This window comes from Mauremys reevesii, linkage group 9, assembly GCF_016161935.1.
Source record: "Mauremys reevesii isolate NIE-2019 linkage group 9, ASM1616193v1, whole genome shotgun sequence".
NCBI lineage: Eukaryota > Metazoa > Chordata > Testudines > Geoemydidae > Mauremys > Mauremys reevesii.
Window position 1 is genome coordinate 98,665,532 of NC_052631.1, and position 18,831 is coordinate 98,684,362.

General features: G+C 43.9%; 1 protein-coding gene across 3 annotated transcripts in view; it reads right to left on the reverse strand.

Moving 5' to 3' along the window:
• Positions 1-16,135, reverse strand: part of SLC9A6 (solute carrier family 9 member A6) — a 56,862-nt gene extending 40,727 nt beyond the window's left edge. Inside the window, exons 1-6 of one of the 3 annotated variants that reach the window (XM_039488220.1) lie at positions 15,993-16,135; positions 6,953-7,152; positions 6,503-6,580; positions 5,328-5,404; positions 3,388-3,500; positions 269-374 (exon numbers count right to left, since the gene is read on the reverse strand). In XM_039488220.1, coding sequence (XP_039344154.1) covers positions 269-374; positions 3,388-3,500; positions 5,328-5,404; positions 6,503-6,580; positions 6,953-7,152; positions 15,993-16,002 — 584 coding nt within the window. In that variant the 5' untranslated portion in view covers positions 16,003-16,135. Of the gene's footprint in view, positions 1-268; positions 375-3,387; positions 3,501-5,327; positions 5,405-6,502; positions 6,581-6,952; positions 7,205-14,894; positions 15,516-15,992 lie in introns of those variants that run through there. The other 2 variants (XM_039488219.1, XM_039488218.1) reach the window with 2 other exon arrangements.
• Between the last annotated feature and the right edge of the window lie 2,696 nt (positions 16,136-18,831).

The window sequence follows — 18,831 nt, forward strand, 5'->3', positions numbered from 1 at the left end:
CATTCAATGGGCAAAAAAAATAAAAAAATAAAACATGCACTGTAATAGCTGTAATTATGGCCTCAGTGTTCCTTTCAATTCCCAGCAGCAGTCTTTCATTGATAGGCTAATTAGAGGGTGATTAACACAGAGAATTGTATTAGGTGGATTAGTAATGAATTCTGATTATTAGAAATTGATATTTCTATTTTCTCTGATGCAACACCAGGTGATTTTTAGTGTCTCACATGTGACATACATAACAATTAAAAAAACAGAACACACTTACGAAGACAGCACTATGGCAACGGCATCATTGAGGACGCTTTCACCAAAGAGAAGGGCATACAGCTCAACATCAACCTGAAGCTCATGGAATATGGCAAGAACAGTCACTGACAAACAGAAAAATAGAGAGACATTTCAAAGGTGCCATTACTTTTTTTGTGTAGATACATGTAAAGCAAACCTGGCCTTTCTAGAATTCTACCTTCCTTCGTATTTTACTAGTCTGCTTCTCAGTGTAGCAATGCTTCATGGAGTCTTTGCTACTCTTCCCTGGGCCCACTCAACTTTGTGGTTTTTACAGTTTATGTTGTTTTTTACATACAGAACAAGGACCTGTTTCTCCCCTGTATAATGAAGAGTTATCCCCTGTGGAGGCCTTTTTTAATTCTATCTTAATCTTGGAGTAGTCTTGATTTTATCCTAGAAGTGCTCGTTAATATCAGTATGAACCAACATCAAGGAAAGTGCCAGTACATGTTAGAATTTTGGGGTTATCTGGAAACAACACCACAATGGGCCAAATTCTGCCTCCAGTTGCTCTGGTTTTACAGCAGAGTAAGGGAGATTGAAATTTGATCTATTGTTTCTGCAACTGTTTGACTCCGAGTTGGTAATGAAAATAAATCAAGTTTTATGGTCAGTTTCATGGGAACCGTAAGAATGTCTAGAACAAGCAAGATGTAATACAGTGCAATCCTTGCTCTTGTGTCATGCAAAGGCACACGGAGGCATTTCTCACATAGGCTTGGACTAATGCAATGTGACTGCCCTAAAAACCCTTTTAAAACAATTACCATATGAAAGGCAAGAAACTCAGATATGCATATTTAAGGAGCTTTAACCCATTTACACACAAACAAAGGCATTCACTGATTGACAGGAGATTAAAATCCACGTACACTTCTACCTCGGTATAACGTTGTCCTAGGGAGCCAAAAAATCTTACCGCGTTATAGGTGAAACCGCGTTATATCGAACTTGCTTTGATACGCCGGAGTGCACAGCCTTCCACCCTCCGGAGCGCTGCTTTACCGCGTTATAGCCGAATTCGTGTTATATCGGGTGGCATTATAATGGGGTAGAGGTGTAATACTTTATTCAGGCTGAAGCAGCATAGGACCCAATGACCAAAAACAGGTCGGTTCAAGAAAACATGCCCATTGCAGAAAGCCCCTAATGCAGATACTTCATTTTAAGCATGTGTTTAAGTCCTATTGAAGTCAGAGAGACATATGCATGTACTTAACTGCTTTCCTAAATGGGGGCCATAAGGAGAAGCATTTGTCAAGCACTAACGGTGTGCTTGGCGCTGCAGAAGACACAGAATAGACAATCCCTGCCCAGAAGAATTAACAGTCTCAACAAATGGACAACACAAAACACCTGGGAGAAGCTGGGAGAGGATTTGAGTTCATATTTTAAAGTCTTCTATTAAGGGGTAACTGTCAGTGTTACTTGACTGTATTAAGTGTACAGGCACAACTTTTACAGTAAATTGAACAATACTATGATACCCTACAGCAATGATCCAAAACAAGGCAGTGACTCTATGCTAAGGGGTTATGGTTTGGACCATTATTTTAGGATGCCATGGTGGTTTTTTTATTTTTTTTAAACGGAAAGTAATTGTTGGGTAAGATGAGGAGGTAGGAGTCAAACTCCATCTGACAAGAATAACCATGGGCATTCATTTTATTGTCCAGATTGAGAAAAAGACACAGGCATTGCACATACACAAAATCTGCCCACTCTGTACAACACAGGATGTCAATATCAGCTTTTAAACAGGTCTACATGGGTATGTCTACATGGCATCTCGGAGGGTGCTTCTCAGCACAGGTAGACACGAGCTCCAGCCGGCCAAGTGGCAACATGGCCACAGCAGCACAGGCTACACACCTGAATGCAATCCCGCCTGCTGCCCGGGCACATACTCAGGTGGCTGGCCCAAGCAACCCCACCTGTGCCACAGTGACCACATTGCAATTTTTAGCGTAGAGCACTAGAGCAGAGCCAATGTATGTCTGTCTACCCACACTGAGGGTCTGTCTACACCATGCAGCTTTTAGCGACAAGGCTGTGTCGACACAGCCTTGCCACTAAAAGTCAGTATGTGTAAACGCTCTTTGTTGGTACTTTGTCGGCAATACTTCCAGCCCCATGAGCGGCGTTAGCTTCGACAAAGCCGCGTTCACACTGCTACTTGCCTCGGCAAAACTTTTGTCTTTCATGGGGGGGCTTTTTTAAGTACAAAGTTTTTTTTAAAACAAAAGTTTCGTTGACAACTTCTCAGAGTAGACGTACCCTAGGAGACACCCTCCCAGATGCTATGTAGACACACGATAAGAACGGCTGTAACTTAGGAGGCAGAGTTAGACTGCAGTGTCTCAGACCCCTGAAGGATTTACTCAAATTTGCTGAGAAGTAAGGCATCAATGGAAGAAATTCAAGTTCTACTCATCCAGAAAAAAAAGGGCAAATTTTTGCTCTGTGTTCTTAGATTAGATTATACTGATGAGTACAAATGTGATGAAGACAGTTAACAAGCAAAAAAAGCCTTGTTGCATTCAAATATAACAACATTTTGCATTTGTATAGCGCTTTGTAAAACGAAAGAGCTCAGCAGACTGAAATAATTTTTTTTTTAAATAACCACCATTGTTCTTGTTATGGTTAGATAGAGTCAGTTCATATTTTAGATTAAGACCAAAAAAATCTTATCCATGCAAAACGTTGAGGCTAGGGATTGTCTAACACATACCCTGAAAACACCCTGCATTCACACACTTTGAGCAGTGCTGATTGCTTGCACAGGGTGCTAGAGGCTAACATCTGCCACACTCACTGTGCACCTGAACTAAACCCCACTAAAGTCGACAGAAAGCCTCCCAACGACGTTAATGTAGTTGGGAACAAGGTTTTGGAGGGGGGCAGCTTTATATATAATTCAAGTATTATTTTTCTTGATGGAGATCAATTTTACCCCTAAAAATGAGTCATAATTTGCTTAAACTTCAAAACTCAGGGAAAGATGCCATAAGCCACACATCTCCCTTCCCCCAACCCAAAACAGAACAATACTTTGGTAACACGCGAGGAGAAACAAGGATCACAATATACCTGGGTCAGTAGCTGATACTATGGCACCAAACAACAGACAGTCTGTAAAGTAAAAATCTCCTCCAAGTTGCCCCATTACTTTCATCAGTGCTACGCAGCCGTACATGATCGACCTGTTGAATAAGCAGAGACATGGCTGGATATTTGAAAAGCATCTGGATATTGTTTTAACAATGCAATTCGCTTGAATTTGCAAGTTTGACCCGTAAAGTTACCTCAATGCACAATATTTTATTCAATATTTATATTAAACAAGAACTGCAGAGTTTGACGGGTTGGGCTGTGATCATAGATGGGGGCAAGTCTGCAAAGCACTAAGAGCCCTCAACGCCCATTTAACCAATACACAGTGCGGTATATGTGGTTAGCAGCAAATGGATTTAACATCTGAACTACTCCGTGCATAAAGCTACTTAATACGCACAGTTTGACAGGATAAATGTCAGCAGCTTGTGGAATGTGTAACACAGACCATCACACCTCCCCCATCTCACAAGTGGCTTAATTTCCACAATGTTTTATATGACTGGTCAATGTAATGACCTTTCACTGACTTTGGAACATGCCTCTTTTTCTCTCTCTTTTTTTAAGATGAGTCTATATGGAGGCTGAGGTTGCTTTGATCTTCCACAATCTCTTCTTGAGAGCATCCTATGTAATTCTCACATTTTTACTACTTAGAATAAGAATTAGTTCCCTCTGTCTGTATGGATGAATAATACTAAATAGAATCACAGCATGGCAGAACCAACGATATCCGGGAGCAAACCCAAGCCCCGTTAACTTGCCAATTTAACATGTCACAGTAATTCTCCTGCTCTCTTGAAATAGTCTAAGGGACATTTTCAAACACAAATTTGCTTCAGCTACTGCTACATATGCACATATTGTATCCTAGTAGCTAAGGGGCATCACATCACTAATCAAAGGTTAGATCAGACACAGCATGTGTGGAGGAAAGGGAAGGTATGAAATAGTTGGCTTCCTGGAAAGAAGGGAAAAATCTACTGATTACTTCAATAGCCTTATCCTCTGTCACTTAGAGTAACTCCTTCTACCCCGAGGTACTTCCATATCTTTCAGGCAAAGAAAATTAAAATAGGTAATTACATTTGTTAACAGTTTCCATCATCTTCTAGGTTTCTGCTGCATTTCTGCAGTCTAGTAGCATGGTGCCCTACCACAGACCAAAAGAATGGATCACAGCACAGCAGCGTTCCATACTGCTCCTGAAGCAACTCCCAAAGTCCTTAATCCCTCTGGGAGATTTTTTTTACTGCTAACACTAAAATGACATTTGTAGAAACCACTACTCTTAGGCCAAGTATTCAGTTTTACAGTTCTGGTGTTTAGGGGTTGTTTTTTTTAAACCACTATGCAGTTTTTGTGACCCTCCATATTTCATACCAGTGCCTCACTAATTACTTATATCTACCAATTCTTTCACTGATCCAGTCTTGTAAGTAATACCTGGCATTTACAGACCTGTGAAAATCTCTGAAAATCTTTTAAACCCAATTTAATATTTTATATCAATATTCTATTTATTGCAGTAGTAACTAGAAACCAAGAAATACAGTATGATATTTGTGAGACCCTAATTGATCTTCAACACCTCTGAAGGGTAGGCAAATAGTATTAATTCCTCCTTTAAAGAAACTGAGACAGGGAGGTTGAGTATCTTGTCAGGGCTGGGATTAGAACCCAGGAGTCCTAGCTCTAAATCCTGGGCTCAAATCATATCACTCCATTTTACTCCACATGAAGGATATGTCTATACTGCAAGTGAAGACGTGATTACAGAATGGGTAGGCACCTCCATACTACCTTTAATCTAGCCAGCATAGGTAATAGCACCACAGATGTGTTGGCACAAGCTAGCAACCAGACTACAAGCCCTCCATGTTGCCAAAACCTGTGGATGGACTTTGAATACTCACCCTATCACAAAACAGGAGATAGCCGTTCCAAGAAAAGCATACGCTAGGATGGACCCCAAGTTTCTGAAGAAATGCCTCTAGAAGAGAAGAAACACACTGCATTACAGCTGTACAGATGCTTTGTATTCAAACTGTTGGTACGCTCCTCAGACCATACACATTAAGGAAGTGTTGTCAACATCTCGCCTTATACTTTGTAAATTCTCTGGGGCAAAGTGTGTTCGTACAGCACCTAGCAAAGTGGGGCCTTGATCCATGATCTGTCCCCTGGGTGCTACCACAATACTACTACTAATAAATAATAATAAGGAACAAAATTGTTTGCTTTTAGCAGCTTGTTTAGCAGATTGCTGCTGCTGAGGACTGGGGGATTTCCAAGCCTGGAAGGATTGTTTCCTTTTACATGAGCCAAACAGGCTCATGTTTCCTTCCTTACATATTAGCACTTCATAGATTTGGCTAAGACAAGGAACCTGTCGCTCATTTCAAACCTCCAAAAAAAGCTTCACATGACCTAATTTGATTTAAGTGCTTGTAAATGGTTTGTAACAGCTGCCTCCTGGGGAACTCCTGAGGAAGCTTATGGTCTCCTCAGTGACCAAGGCCAAAAAGCCGAGTTCCCCTACCTCTGCTTTTTGTAAGCCTTGGTAACAATTGCCTCAATAACTTCTGGATCCCAAGAGACAGCTCTGACCCATACACAATATTCTAACATGTACTGGACCCAAGTCTCTGACATAGCTATAGTTTCCATTTCCCCAGTCTTCGTTGCTTTTTTACGGGAACTCCCATACCTGATCCTTTATGCTTGTGTATTTTGAGGTGGGATATAGACAGAAATTTTACAAGGGATCAGGCAGACATGCACCTTCACATCTGAGTGCAAATTTGAACAAAAACTGGAGATTTCAGACAAAGATTATACAAGTCACAATTATATTTTTTAAGCTTTTCTCCTTTTTTTGTATACATACACCACAGTATAGGACCATATGAGAACCTTTGTGCTTAGTCACTCTGGCGAAGACCACTCTAGAAATAACTAAGACAGAACGTAGGACTGTGCACTGCAAATGAGGCCTAATGACCTTTGTTCTGTATTATCGCTCTTCCAGAGCTACAAGCATTTTAAACACCTCTGACCTTCAAATAAAATGAAATGCAATGAGACATACCCTTTTTAAGCTGTATCCTGCATAAAATATAATTGGAGGGAGTAAGATATTGAAAAACACTTCAGGATCAAAAGTCACCTGTTTAAAAAGAATAAAATCTGTTGAAGTTAAAGATTTCATAAGATAAAAGAAATCACAGTAATCAGAATATGCTGCATATTTTATATATATTCAGACAGGACAGTTTGGCATGAAAGCTACAAGACTAACAAGAGTAATATGACGTGCAATCCTTTAATTTGTACCTTGCACAATATAATTAGCTACTTTAGCAAGAATATATTTATTGTTCTGGTTTACGGTTTGGGCCCAATCCTGCCCCTGCTGCAGCTGAGAACAAAGCTCCTATCTGTTGCAAAGGGGACAGGATTGGGCCCATTTAACAAATCCTGTCTTGGACATTTGCCAAGATCTATGCCATGCAACGTTTCCAAGCGCTAAGCAGCTCACCTTTCTCAGCATTTCGTTATCTTGAACGTTATTAAGTTCATGAGGGCTGATTTCCCCCTTCAGGGTATACTCATAATATTTCCCACTAACATTTACTAACAAAGTAGCTGGACTGGTTTGCACTTGGCAACTTAAGGTCACATTATTAACATCGCTGGGAACGTGAATTCCATATCGAAGGATGACGCCCATCAGAACACCTGGAAATAAAGACACAATGTTAGCCGTGCAACATCTGTAAATATTAACCATCTAAATTCCACCAGGAGATGTGGTAGATGAGCTCACACAAATTCAGAGTTTCTCACCAGCTTCTCAGAACAGTAAAACCCCAAACCTGTTTTAAAAAATAAAATTTATCAGAACTTCTTCCTAGCATACTGACGTGCAGAATGCACATACAGGTAGCACACTGCTTCTCAAGGGTGGACAGAATTAGCATTCCTAGGATGCAGCTACTATATCCAGGAAACACACCTGAGATGTGGGCAGACAAACCATATACATCCCACTGACTGGAAACTCTCCCACGTATAAACAGTTCATACACAGAAACTGCCCCGTTTCCCATGACGCCTTCCCAAACTATAAACATTTATATAAAAGAAGAGAATAAAATACTTACACTGCTGAGGGGGAATACAGAGATGGTTGTGCATTCTTTTTAGAATTGAGGAACACATACGTATTAGTGTGTTAGGGCACCATAAAAGCTTTAGAAGATTGAAAGATTTCTAACCAGGATAAAAGATCTCTTCCAGGTTGATAAATAAAGGGCAGTACCACTACTAGAGTCCTAGGTGGAAATCAGTCCTGCCAACGTGTTAGGAAGGTGTTTTGTGCAGTGTAGCACCTGGAAACGAGGAAGAGGAATGCTGCGGAGCCGAGTTTAAGACTCCCTTTGCTTGGCCAGTTGACTGTATTGCAAATAAAGGGCACTATACAAATCGCAGGCCCACGCACTAAAACCACAATACTGCAAACCGGCTGATCAGAAAGCACCTAGCATATTGCTGCTGCCAGCTCATGAGTTGTTATTGACTCAGCTGATTCGTAGAGGCAGGAGGGGTACATTTGCCATAGAATAAGGACAGTGCTGTGCATTCCTTTCGTATAGAAAACACTCATCTTTTATGTAACACCCAAAGAACACAAGAGTCTTCAACTTTTTTCATTGGCATAAGGGCAATCTTAAAGCGCTAATTATTGCACAAACTCACCAGTATTAAAGTTATACTGAAAGTCCCAGCTTCACCCACAAAAGCAAAGTGACTGAGAATTAATGAGAGGGGCTTCCAGAATAAAGAAGTTCTTGTTAGCTTTTTGCCCTGCTCCAGATTTTTCAAGTGTACACAACAACTAGTACCCAAAGAGAAACCCGACTGGACTGATGTATGGGGTGTTAAGCCCCTCTTGGTATGCACAATGGATGTATTGTCTTGGAAAGAGATGATTTTAGGACTGTCATGAATATTTGAAACTGTAAGAATAACCATCAGCCTTGTCAGTCTCCTTAATACAACCCAGGAGGTTCATTCAGTGATCATTTTTAACATTTTGAATCTTGAAGGACTTGATAAGATCCTCCACATGACACCTGCTTTGTGAATTTCTAAGGGCTCTTGTCTTTCTTCGTCTGCTTCTCCACATCTTTTAATCTTTGCAAACCAGTGCTTTATTTGATCAAGCTGGTTTGCTAGCAGGTGCCTTTCTGCACTTTGCAGTCCAGCTTTCAGTCCAACACAAACAGATCTGTACATGACCCTGTGCACATACGAACAATTTAGGGGCACCCTAACAATACTTGCTTCTAAGTTAAAATTCCTCAACACCTGTTGCTCCTTGCAATATCCTGCCAAATAAATTTCTGGTTCCATGGAAAGCAGGAGAGGGAAAGGACTGGATAAACCTATAATGTTTGCTAAGAAGACCATCTGAGCCCTAAAGATACTGTATCTTGTGTGTGTTAACAGAGTGAAGAGTCTGAAAGACAGCATGTTAAAGAGCAAAAATAAGTCCCCTTACTATAAACGGAATCACTAAATAGTATGCAAAAAATATATACACATACACAAAAATGAGAGCTCAAGCACCCTGGGTCTGACCCAGAGGGCAGCACATCCTCACTTCTAAATGCAGATTTGTCATTCAGATTTACCTATTAGGGAGGGACAATGTTGCTATGCCAAAACAGATCTGTTTTGACCAGGGGCGGCTCTAGTCATTTCGCCGCCCCAAGCACAGCGGCATGCCGCGGGGGGCGCTCTGCCGGTTGCCGGTCCCGCGGTTCCGGTGGACCTCCCGCAGACGTGCCTGCGGATGCTCCACCGAAGCCGCGGGACCAGCGGACCCTCTGCAGGGACGCCTGCAGGAGGTCCACCAGAGCTGCGGGACCAGCGGACCCTCCGCAGGGACGCCTGCGGGAGGTCCACCGGAGCCGCCTGCCGCCCTCCCGGTGACCGGCAGAGCGCTCACTGTGGCATGCCGCCCCAAGCACGCGCTTGGCATGCTGGGGCCTGGAGCCGCCCCTGGTTTTGACAATGGTCCAGTGTTACGCTGAAGATGAATACTGAAACATGGGACACACCTAGGCAAAATCCTTGCATTGGTTTTAGGTGTAACTGACCCTCTCAACAGAAATCTTGTGGCTACAAGACAGCATTAGTTTGAAGTGCCAGGGATAAATCCCTAGATGGCAATAAACTTCAGAGAGACAAAGTGGGTGAAGTAATATTTTTTACTGGACCAGCTTCTGCTTTCGAGCCACACAGGCAGCTCTCATTCTCTGTACCATGTATATGTGTTACTACTTCTTACCGTTACTGGGGAATAGTATAAAATCTCAGGCAAAGATTGCTGGCTTGGAGCTCCACTCTGGTGATGCCACAATCGGCGCTGGTTTAATGTTTTAGTTTGGTAACACTTATAAAAACCTCTCCCTGAACCTGGCCTGGAGATTGATGGTGGCGAGGCTGCTGATGCGGAGAAGCAAGGGCATGGGAAGTTTAAAGGCCAGGATGGTAGATTAATTGGATCATTTTGAAACAAGATGCTAAAGCTATCCGTTTTCATCACATTTACCCTTCCAACAAACAGTGGAGTTCCGTAGGCTTTTTAGGTGTTTCTGAATATTTCTGAGCTAGGGTTTAAAATTAAGATCATGTACTGTCTATGAACACAGCTTTAATTCTCTTACATTTTGTGATGCCTGGGTTGGGAGAGCTTCGTTTTAAACATCTGCGTGAAGCACAAAGACCATAAAAATGCTATTTTCCAATGTGCTGAAATAATTCACTGCTGTGCCTACCTCTTTTATTGCAGGCAGACTTTAGCCTACAGCACAATTTATGAGAGAGATACAAACTCAGCAAGAGAAAGAGAGAGAGGTTATAATTTACAGTGAAAATATGAACAAGCTGAACCCTAGCATTGTGTTTTACTGGCAAGAGATGCAGCTGAAAGAGATCAGATATCAGTGCTGTCTAATGGAATTAGCAGATAGGTTTTCAGCCCAGAATCAGCTAATTCTTCACAATACCATCCAACCCAACATATGCTACACCTGTGCTGGCATCCTCTGTGCTTAGATAGCAGCTTTACAGTACCCAAACTCAAATTCTGGTGGATCAGAAATACTGAGTCCAATTTACTTGAGAGTCTGAGGACTTACAGGCAAAGATGAAGCTTAAGTAGTTTACTTTGTGCAGTTTTTAGCTAGCCGTTGTTGAACAATCAGAGTCCAAACAGCTTCTACAGCACTTCAAGAGATTAGCCTTCATTTTTCCTAATTCCACACTTGTGATCAGTCTTCAAAAGAGGCAAATTTCCAATATTTCCCCCAAAGCCATAGAGGCAGAGAATGGTCCAGCTTTTCCTATGCAACCACTGAAAAAGTATTTATTTGGTGTTATTCATTCAGCTATTGATTCTCTAAATTCAGTTTAGGAAAGTGCAGATGGAAAAAAAGCACATTACAGGTTAGTCTAGGATCCAAATTACATGACTCACCCTCTAGAAATGACGGGAGAACAACCCTGGGATGAGAGAAGGGTAACGGTAGAACAAAGAAGACAACCTCAAGCGACAAGTGGAGTCAAAAGGAAGTCTGAAAAAACTGTGTAACTGCCATCTTGGCTGACACACCACGGATCTCCAGAAATAAAAGCATGAGCTGCTACAGCTTGGGCTAAAGAACTAAGTTTCTCTAGCTGCGGCTGTACCAATTCATATCCTCCATGAATCGGGGGTCCTGTAACACACTCATCAGTGGGTTACACAATTTTCTGCACATCAATGGAAACAACCTTCTTCCATTTGTTTTAAAATTAATGAGAAAATAGGGCACCAACATCCAAGAAGCTGAATGGATAAAAATCACAACTTTTGGACAGTGTTTTTGCTGAGGACATTTGCAGTACGATAGCTACCAGCTTGATGAGCTCAATCACAAGCACCTAATCATGCAACGCCAATTAGAACTAAACCAACAGGAAAACTGAAATAAAAGCCATTTAATACTAGCGACAATATTAAATACTGGAGGCTACTTTTCAATCCTAAACATATACTTAGTAAGGGGCTTGTCTAGACTAAGATTTGTGGTCAAGTTATAACCTGACTGTTCCTTCTAGCTCAACTCTAACTCTCTCTGCCCATACTCCTAAACCCCTCAATGTGTTGATTTCATCATGTCATCTCAATTCCACTGCTGGTTTCAGTCATGTCATCTCGATCATGTTAATACCCATGAAGCTCCACGGTAAGGCAAGATTCCAGTGCTGATCCAAATCAGTCCTCCAGTGATACGACACAATGCACGAAAAGGTCATCTATCTGCCCATCTCCCCTCTCTTCACTGCATCAATTAAGTTCCTGGGTCCTGAAATACCTGCAACTACACAGTGCACCATCCTCAGATAACTCACTTCCTACAGCTAACGAGAATTCTCAGTATGGTATCACCTCTCACTACAGCTCAGCCCAGGAATCCAGGCTCACAAACAGCTAAGCAACACACAGGGAAGGAAACTAACAAGCAGACAACAGAGAGATGGAGTGCTGCCTTCTGGCCCCATGGATTTCTGGAACTGGTGAAAGGATGGATTGTGGGAATTTTTATTCAAGTGACTTTTCCATGCACAATCCCCATATAAACAGACAAGCTCTACCACAAAGCCCTTCAAAATCAGCTGGATCCAGGAACTCGGGGATGCTTGGCAGAAATCACTGCATCTAACATGGTTGAATGCTGTGACAATGTAGACACGAGGAGGCTGAACAAATCCTAGATACATGCGTATGAATACAGCATGGATGCAATCCACCAGATTAGTTTTAATGGGGATATAGAACTCGAGTTAAGAACAAATGAGTTAACTCTAATCTAGACAAGGCTTGGAATGGCACAGTTTAAATCACCTGTAGCCCACTTGCCTTACCCTACCTATCTATTACAACCCCAAAATACAGTTAATACTTTGCAGAGATCACAGACACAGTCTAATCAGTTATTGATTAGAAATGTTCAGTTCTGAGCAGCACTCCATTAAAAAAAAACAACCTAATCATAGAGAGACTGTTATACATCCTTGTAGAAATTACCCTTTTTGGAACCCATCCAACTAAATTATAAAGGGTTGCAAAGGATATTTTCCTGCACAGAATTGCTTCTATACAGGCCACATCACACCTCAAATAATTATACCTATTTCCCACTTGATCGCTTCATTGTAGAGAAGTATTCAGAGGTGGAACTACAACCTGGATGATAAGCGCTCTTAACACGTGAACTAGAACAGTTTCATCTGCTCAAAGACAAACACTAGGGGGCAGATTTCCAAAATGGCTCAAGAGATTTAGGAGCATGTCCCTCAAACTGCCAAGCACCCATCCTTAAAACAATGGGGTTGTTCTCCTGAATTCCTCAGGTGCTTTTGAAAACACCACTTCAAGTATTTGTCTGCATTTGGGATTTCTAAACCCACAATGTAGGTACATTGTATTGGTGCAAGCCCCACTTTACAGAACCGCAGCACAGATGAACTGGTGCAAAAATCCCTAATAGGCAAGCCTTAAGGTCAATTCCTACATCACTTCACACACAGAACAGGACCTCCTTTCTATTATTTACGTTCCAGTTACTTACAAGGGATCAACTGTATTGCATCTGCTTGACAATCCATTTGTTATGGGGTAATCACTCTGCAAGGCTACTCGTTAACTGGTTTCCTTTCAGTGGCATTTAACAACAAATTGAACAGCTTTCAATGTAGGTGTTCGCATATAATATTGAAAATAAAATGGATTGATAAAATAAGTAATGAAGAGGTCCTAGCACAGCAAAACTATCTACAACAATACACGCAAGACGAAAGACGAGCGAGCCATATTTGGGCCATATTTTAAGAAGGCCCGGTAACAGGCTACCTAAATAAGCATTTCTTTGGCAACCCCAAGGCAAGTGATGGAGCAGCCAACCTAGATGCACGCTCCATATCTGATCGCTGAAATAGCATTATTACATTGGAATATAAAAGACATGGAAAAATGAGCCTGTGATAGGGATGACATGCTGTGTGACTTCTGCCTCATGCATCTGATCGTGCGGGAAGAATGATGAGGACGATAATGGTTTAACAACACTATTTAACAAACGGAATACTTTACATCTTTGGGGTGCAATGCAAATACTCCCCCTACCATGGTAAGTATTATCTCCATAGTACAAAAGGGGAAACTGACAGAGGCTGTGATTGGATTACAGTCTGAGTATAAACCAGCCACAGAACACTGGAATTTGAAGTGGGTATTCACACACGAAAGCTCATGCTCCAAAACGTCTGTTAGTCTATAAGGTGCCACAGGATTCTTTGCTGCTTTTACAGATCCAGACTAACACGGCTACTCCTCTGATAATTGCCTAAAGAGACATTCTTATGTTGTAACAAATCCACTGCCACCTACGACTTCCCTGGTCTCATCAAGCTGCATCACGGGATGTAGTGAAGACAGTGGTAAAGAACTCCGGTCCTCCTGCCCTTTGTACAGTTCAGTTCTGTTTTAGAAATAGCACTAATGCTCCAGGCCAAGATTTTAAAATGTGACTAATTATTTTGGGTGCCCAACTTGAGATGCCTTAAAGGAAACTAATTTTCAGCGGGAGAGTGCTCAGCACTTTCTGACAGTGAGGACCCACTCTGGTGCCCCAAGTTGGGTACCTAGAATCACTAACTACTTTTGTAAAATCTTGGATCCACAGACTCACACTTTCATTGATGACAAGCTCTATTACCGCTGAGATTCTTCCAGACACAGCTCTGCACAGGACTGCACTAAGGTCCACCTCCAGGAGACAAATTGCAGGATTAGGGCCTCTACGTGCAACCTCTTTGCCACAAGCGCCAGTTGGTCAGGAATTATATAAACACTCCAGCGGGATCCCTTACGGACATTAGATGCAAGATCTCTAGTCTTGATATGATGCAATATATAATGTATTTATTTAAAAAAAAGCTTATTAACACCCAGTAAGTGACATGCTATACACATACCTCCCAGGCAAAGAACACGGCCTAGGATTTGAGCAAGTCTCTGTCATCCTCTTAGCCTACTGCACCTTCCTTACTCAGTTGTCAGAACCATGTGAAATCAGTTGTCAGAGTGACACCTGCACTCAGGAACATTTTTAACAGGCTGCCCCCATCTGAAAAGACCACTTTCAATATTCCCAAGACCTCTTCGCTAAAATACATTTTCTTGCAACCTTTAAAGACACACCTCCGCTACTATATAGGCCTTTCATGAATCCCTGGGTTAGAGTTAGTTCAACCCCCCATTACCAAACCTTTCTTATGCAGGAATTGTGCCCAGCAGTGGGTGCTGAGACTAAGCTGGTGGCTCAGTGAGGGAGATCCCAGATGGGCATTTTCCTGGTCAGTCTCACCATAGATCATGGTCCCGTCTCACACAGAAAGTACATCACTGTAGATAATGGCCAGGTCAGTCCCATGCAGCAAGTGTTGTGATGGGATTACAGGGTAGGTGCTAGATGAGGGGTGCATGGAGGGGTTCATGTCCTGGCTGGTCTCATGCAGGCAGTGTGCGCAGGGACGGGTCTGACTCAGTGGATAGGAGATGGGGTTACTTGCTGGGTGGCACAGAGGATGGTTAGGTCCTGGGAGGGTGTCTCACTATAGATTGTTGCCAGGCAGCTCTTGTGCAGTCAACATGCCCCAGCAGTGGGTGCCAGATGGGTGGGTAAGTGTTGGGTAACAGCTCAGTGGGTGGGTCTGGATGGCTTGCGGGGGAGGATGGGCGTCTCACTGAAGACATGGCCAGGCTGATCTCATGTAGGAAGTGTGCCTGGAGGATGGCTGCTATCAGCTGGTTACTGGGTGGCAGCTGAGAGTCATGTGACAACTCGCGGATGGGTGCTAGGGATTGGTTGCTGGGTGGGTGTTAGATGAAGGTGCTGGGGGCTGGTTGCTCGGTGGGTGCTAGATGAGGGGGCTGGCTACTCGATGGCAGCTCAGGGGTGGGAACTGGGGAGTGGTTATTGGGGTGCTAGATGAGGGGGCTGGTTGCTGGATGGCAGCTTGGGGTGGCAGCTGGGGTTGGTTACTGGGGGCTAGATGAGGGGATGGTTGCTGGGTGGCAGCTCAGGGGTAGGTGCTGGGGCGGTTGCTAGGCAGCAGCCGGGGTGGGGGCTGGGGGTGGGTTACTGGGGGGCTAGATGAGGGGGCTGGTTGCTGGGCGGCAGCTCAGGGGGTAGGAGCTGGGGGCCGGTTGCTAGGCAGCAGCCGGGGGTGGGGGCTGGTTACTGGGGGGCTAGATGAGGGGGCTGGTTGCTGGGTGGCAGCTCAGGGGGTAGGTGCTGGGGGCCGGTTGCTAGGCAGCAGCCGTGAGTGGGGGCTGGTTACTGGGGGGCTAGATGAGGGGGCTGGTTGCTGGGTGGCAGCTCGGGGGGTAGGCGCGGGGGCCGGTTGCTAGGCAGCCGCCGGGGGGGGGGGCCGGTTGCCGGGCGGCGGCGGGCGCCCCTCACCGTAGATCATGGCCAGGCCGGTCTCGTGCAGGAAGCGCGCCCGGCGGTGCTTGAAGAGCCAGATGGTGAGGATGGTGAGGGTGAGCAGCAGGATGAAGATGAGCAGGTTGGCGCTGTCCTGCCGGTGACTCTCCTCCGCCGCCTTCTCGGACACGATCTCCTCCTCCAGGGCCACGGGCCGGGCCGCGGCCTCCCCCCGCGCCGCCGCCCCGGCCCGCGCGCCCAGCCCCGCCGCCAGCAGCAGCAGCAGCAGCCGCCCCCACCCCGGCCGGCGCTCGGCCCCGCCGCGCAGCGCCATGGCTCCGGCTCCGTCCGCAGGGCCCGGCTGGCGAGCGGGGCTCGGCGCAGGCGCCGGGGCGGGGCCAGCGGGGGGCGGGGGCACGGGGCAGGCCTGAGGATGCCGTGGGGGTGGGGTTAGGGGGCGCAGGGCCGGGCTGTGCCCCGGGGACCCGCTCTGCGCAGAGCCTGCTTGGCACGGGGAGGGGGTGTCACAGCCGGGGCGATCGCCCAGCCTCAGCCGCTGGCTCCCACCGGAGGAGGAGTTCGCAGGGCTCGCGGGAGGCACCTGATGAGCAGGCCTGGCTGTAGCTCAGTAACTGCCTGGAAGAACGAGCACCCTCAGCTTCATAGCGAGCCACCGCCTGGCCTCGAAACCCCCCTTTTCTAGACTCGCCCAGGCGTTTGGAGCCCTGCCTCGCATCCCATAGCATCACATCAGCCTGCCACCAGTTACAAACACCGCGGGAATGGAGGTTGTGCCTAACTCTGAACAAAACATGGCTCTTTCAAAAGTTTACAGCTGAACATTGACTTAATACAGTTTTGAAACTTTACTATGCAGAAGAAAAATGCCGCTTTCCCTTTATTTTTTTAGTAGTTTATGTTTATCACAGTACTATACTGTGTTCTTTGGGGGGGCTCTACTGCTGCCTGATGGCATACTTCTGGCTCCAAGTGAGCTGTGTGGTTAGGGTGACCAGATGTCCCGATTTTATGGGGACAGTCCTGCTATTTGGGGATTTTTCTTATATAGGCTCCTATGCATAAATACATCTCACATTAAGTTATAATACAATAAATAACTGTGATTAATGTGTTTTCTTACATTTCTGCCTGCCTTACATCTCTCTGACTGCTAAACTATTTCCTTATTCCATCACTCCAAACTCTGTCCTCAGCAGCTCTCTTTTAATTAATCTGCCAGATAAACATTTCCTCCTTCTTCCCCAAATGTAGATTTCCCAAAAATTACCCCATCCCAGAGGCCCAACATGAGCATGATCCAGTTATGGACTAGTAACAGCTTAAAAATGAGTCCTGCAGGGCTAGAAACAGGAACCTTAAATTGCTGTCAAACCCAAGTTCCACAAAGCACAAGAACGGAGAGGGAGGAAAAAGTGGATCCCTTTATTCTGGCACTCTTTGCTCTCAGAGTAAATTAGAGCAGCCCCAGGGTAGCCCTAATTTATGTTCAACTGCAACATCCCCTAGATTCCATTTAATCAAGTCAGAATAGAAAGAACGGTATCTGGCTACACACTATCCGCAGGGATATCCACTGACTGAACCGTAGAAATGGAGAGCTACCCCGACAGCTGAAATGGTTATTTCCTAGTGCAGACAAAGCCTGAGGCTGTATAGATGGAGGGATACAAGGAAGTCCCATTCAAATGATTAAAAACTCTAAAACAATCCTTACGTAGTTTTTAGAACATACATGACATGTAGAGCATGATGCGGTGCAGAATAATTTTATCAGCTCTCATTTTTTATGTTCTGCATAATTTGCTCATGGCTTCACCCCTTGTAATGCATTCATCCCAAACTCATGCTAACAAAACCTTTATCCCATGCCATCATGTATTCCACATAGATTACATATATATTCTTATTTGTTTAAATATTATTTTTGTTGTAAATATTCATTTAACTGACCTTTAAGGTATTAAAAGCAATCATTGCATTTTACTATAGGGCAAATCTTGTTAGACCATTAGAATCAACCAAATTCTATCTATTTCCTAGCTCCAATATGTTGGTTTTTGAACAAGAGGAAGAACAAATTTAATGATCTTCTGTCCTCACCCCCTCAGTGACAAGCTACTCTAATTAGTGTTTCTTGAGAAAAAGACTACAAACCTAATCCTGCACAGCTAGAACTCCCATTGATTTAATGAGCCTACATATGCAGAGACAACAAAGCAGACATGTACCTACAAGGATACATTTATCCAAGTGGGAGATAAAAGGTAGCCCCAAGAAGTTCTCATAACTAATTTCAAATTTGATTAGGATGAAATTATAATTCTGAAAAGTGTGGGTTTTACACACACAAAAAAGATTTGCTCCAAATTATTTATTGTAAAACAGTCTGAATTATGAGAGTCAGGGAAACAGATGGCATTTTTAATGCCTGGCTATTTCTTAACACAAACACATCACTCTCATAGCCATCTTCTTAAACCTCTGGTTCACAAAATCTCCATAATCCTTTACCAGTCCCCATAACTGTCTGTTTTTTCTTTTAATACCAGAACAAAAATAATGAGGGAGGGCAAAGTGCTACCATCTCCCCGGAGGAAGCAGTTGAGAGAAGACAAAGTGGGTTTTTTACCCACAAAAGCATATGCCCAAATAAATGTTAGTCTTTAAGGTGCCACCAGACTCCTTGTTGTTTTTGTGGATACAGACGAACACAGCCACCCCCTGATAGTAGAGAGAAGCTGTGAAATAATCACTGGTTTGTGCATAGAAAGTGGGAGAAACCTGGAGGATCAAAAATGAATACACATTAACATGTTGTGTCTGTGATTAAGGTGGGATAAAGGTGTGGGGATGG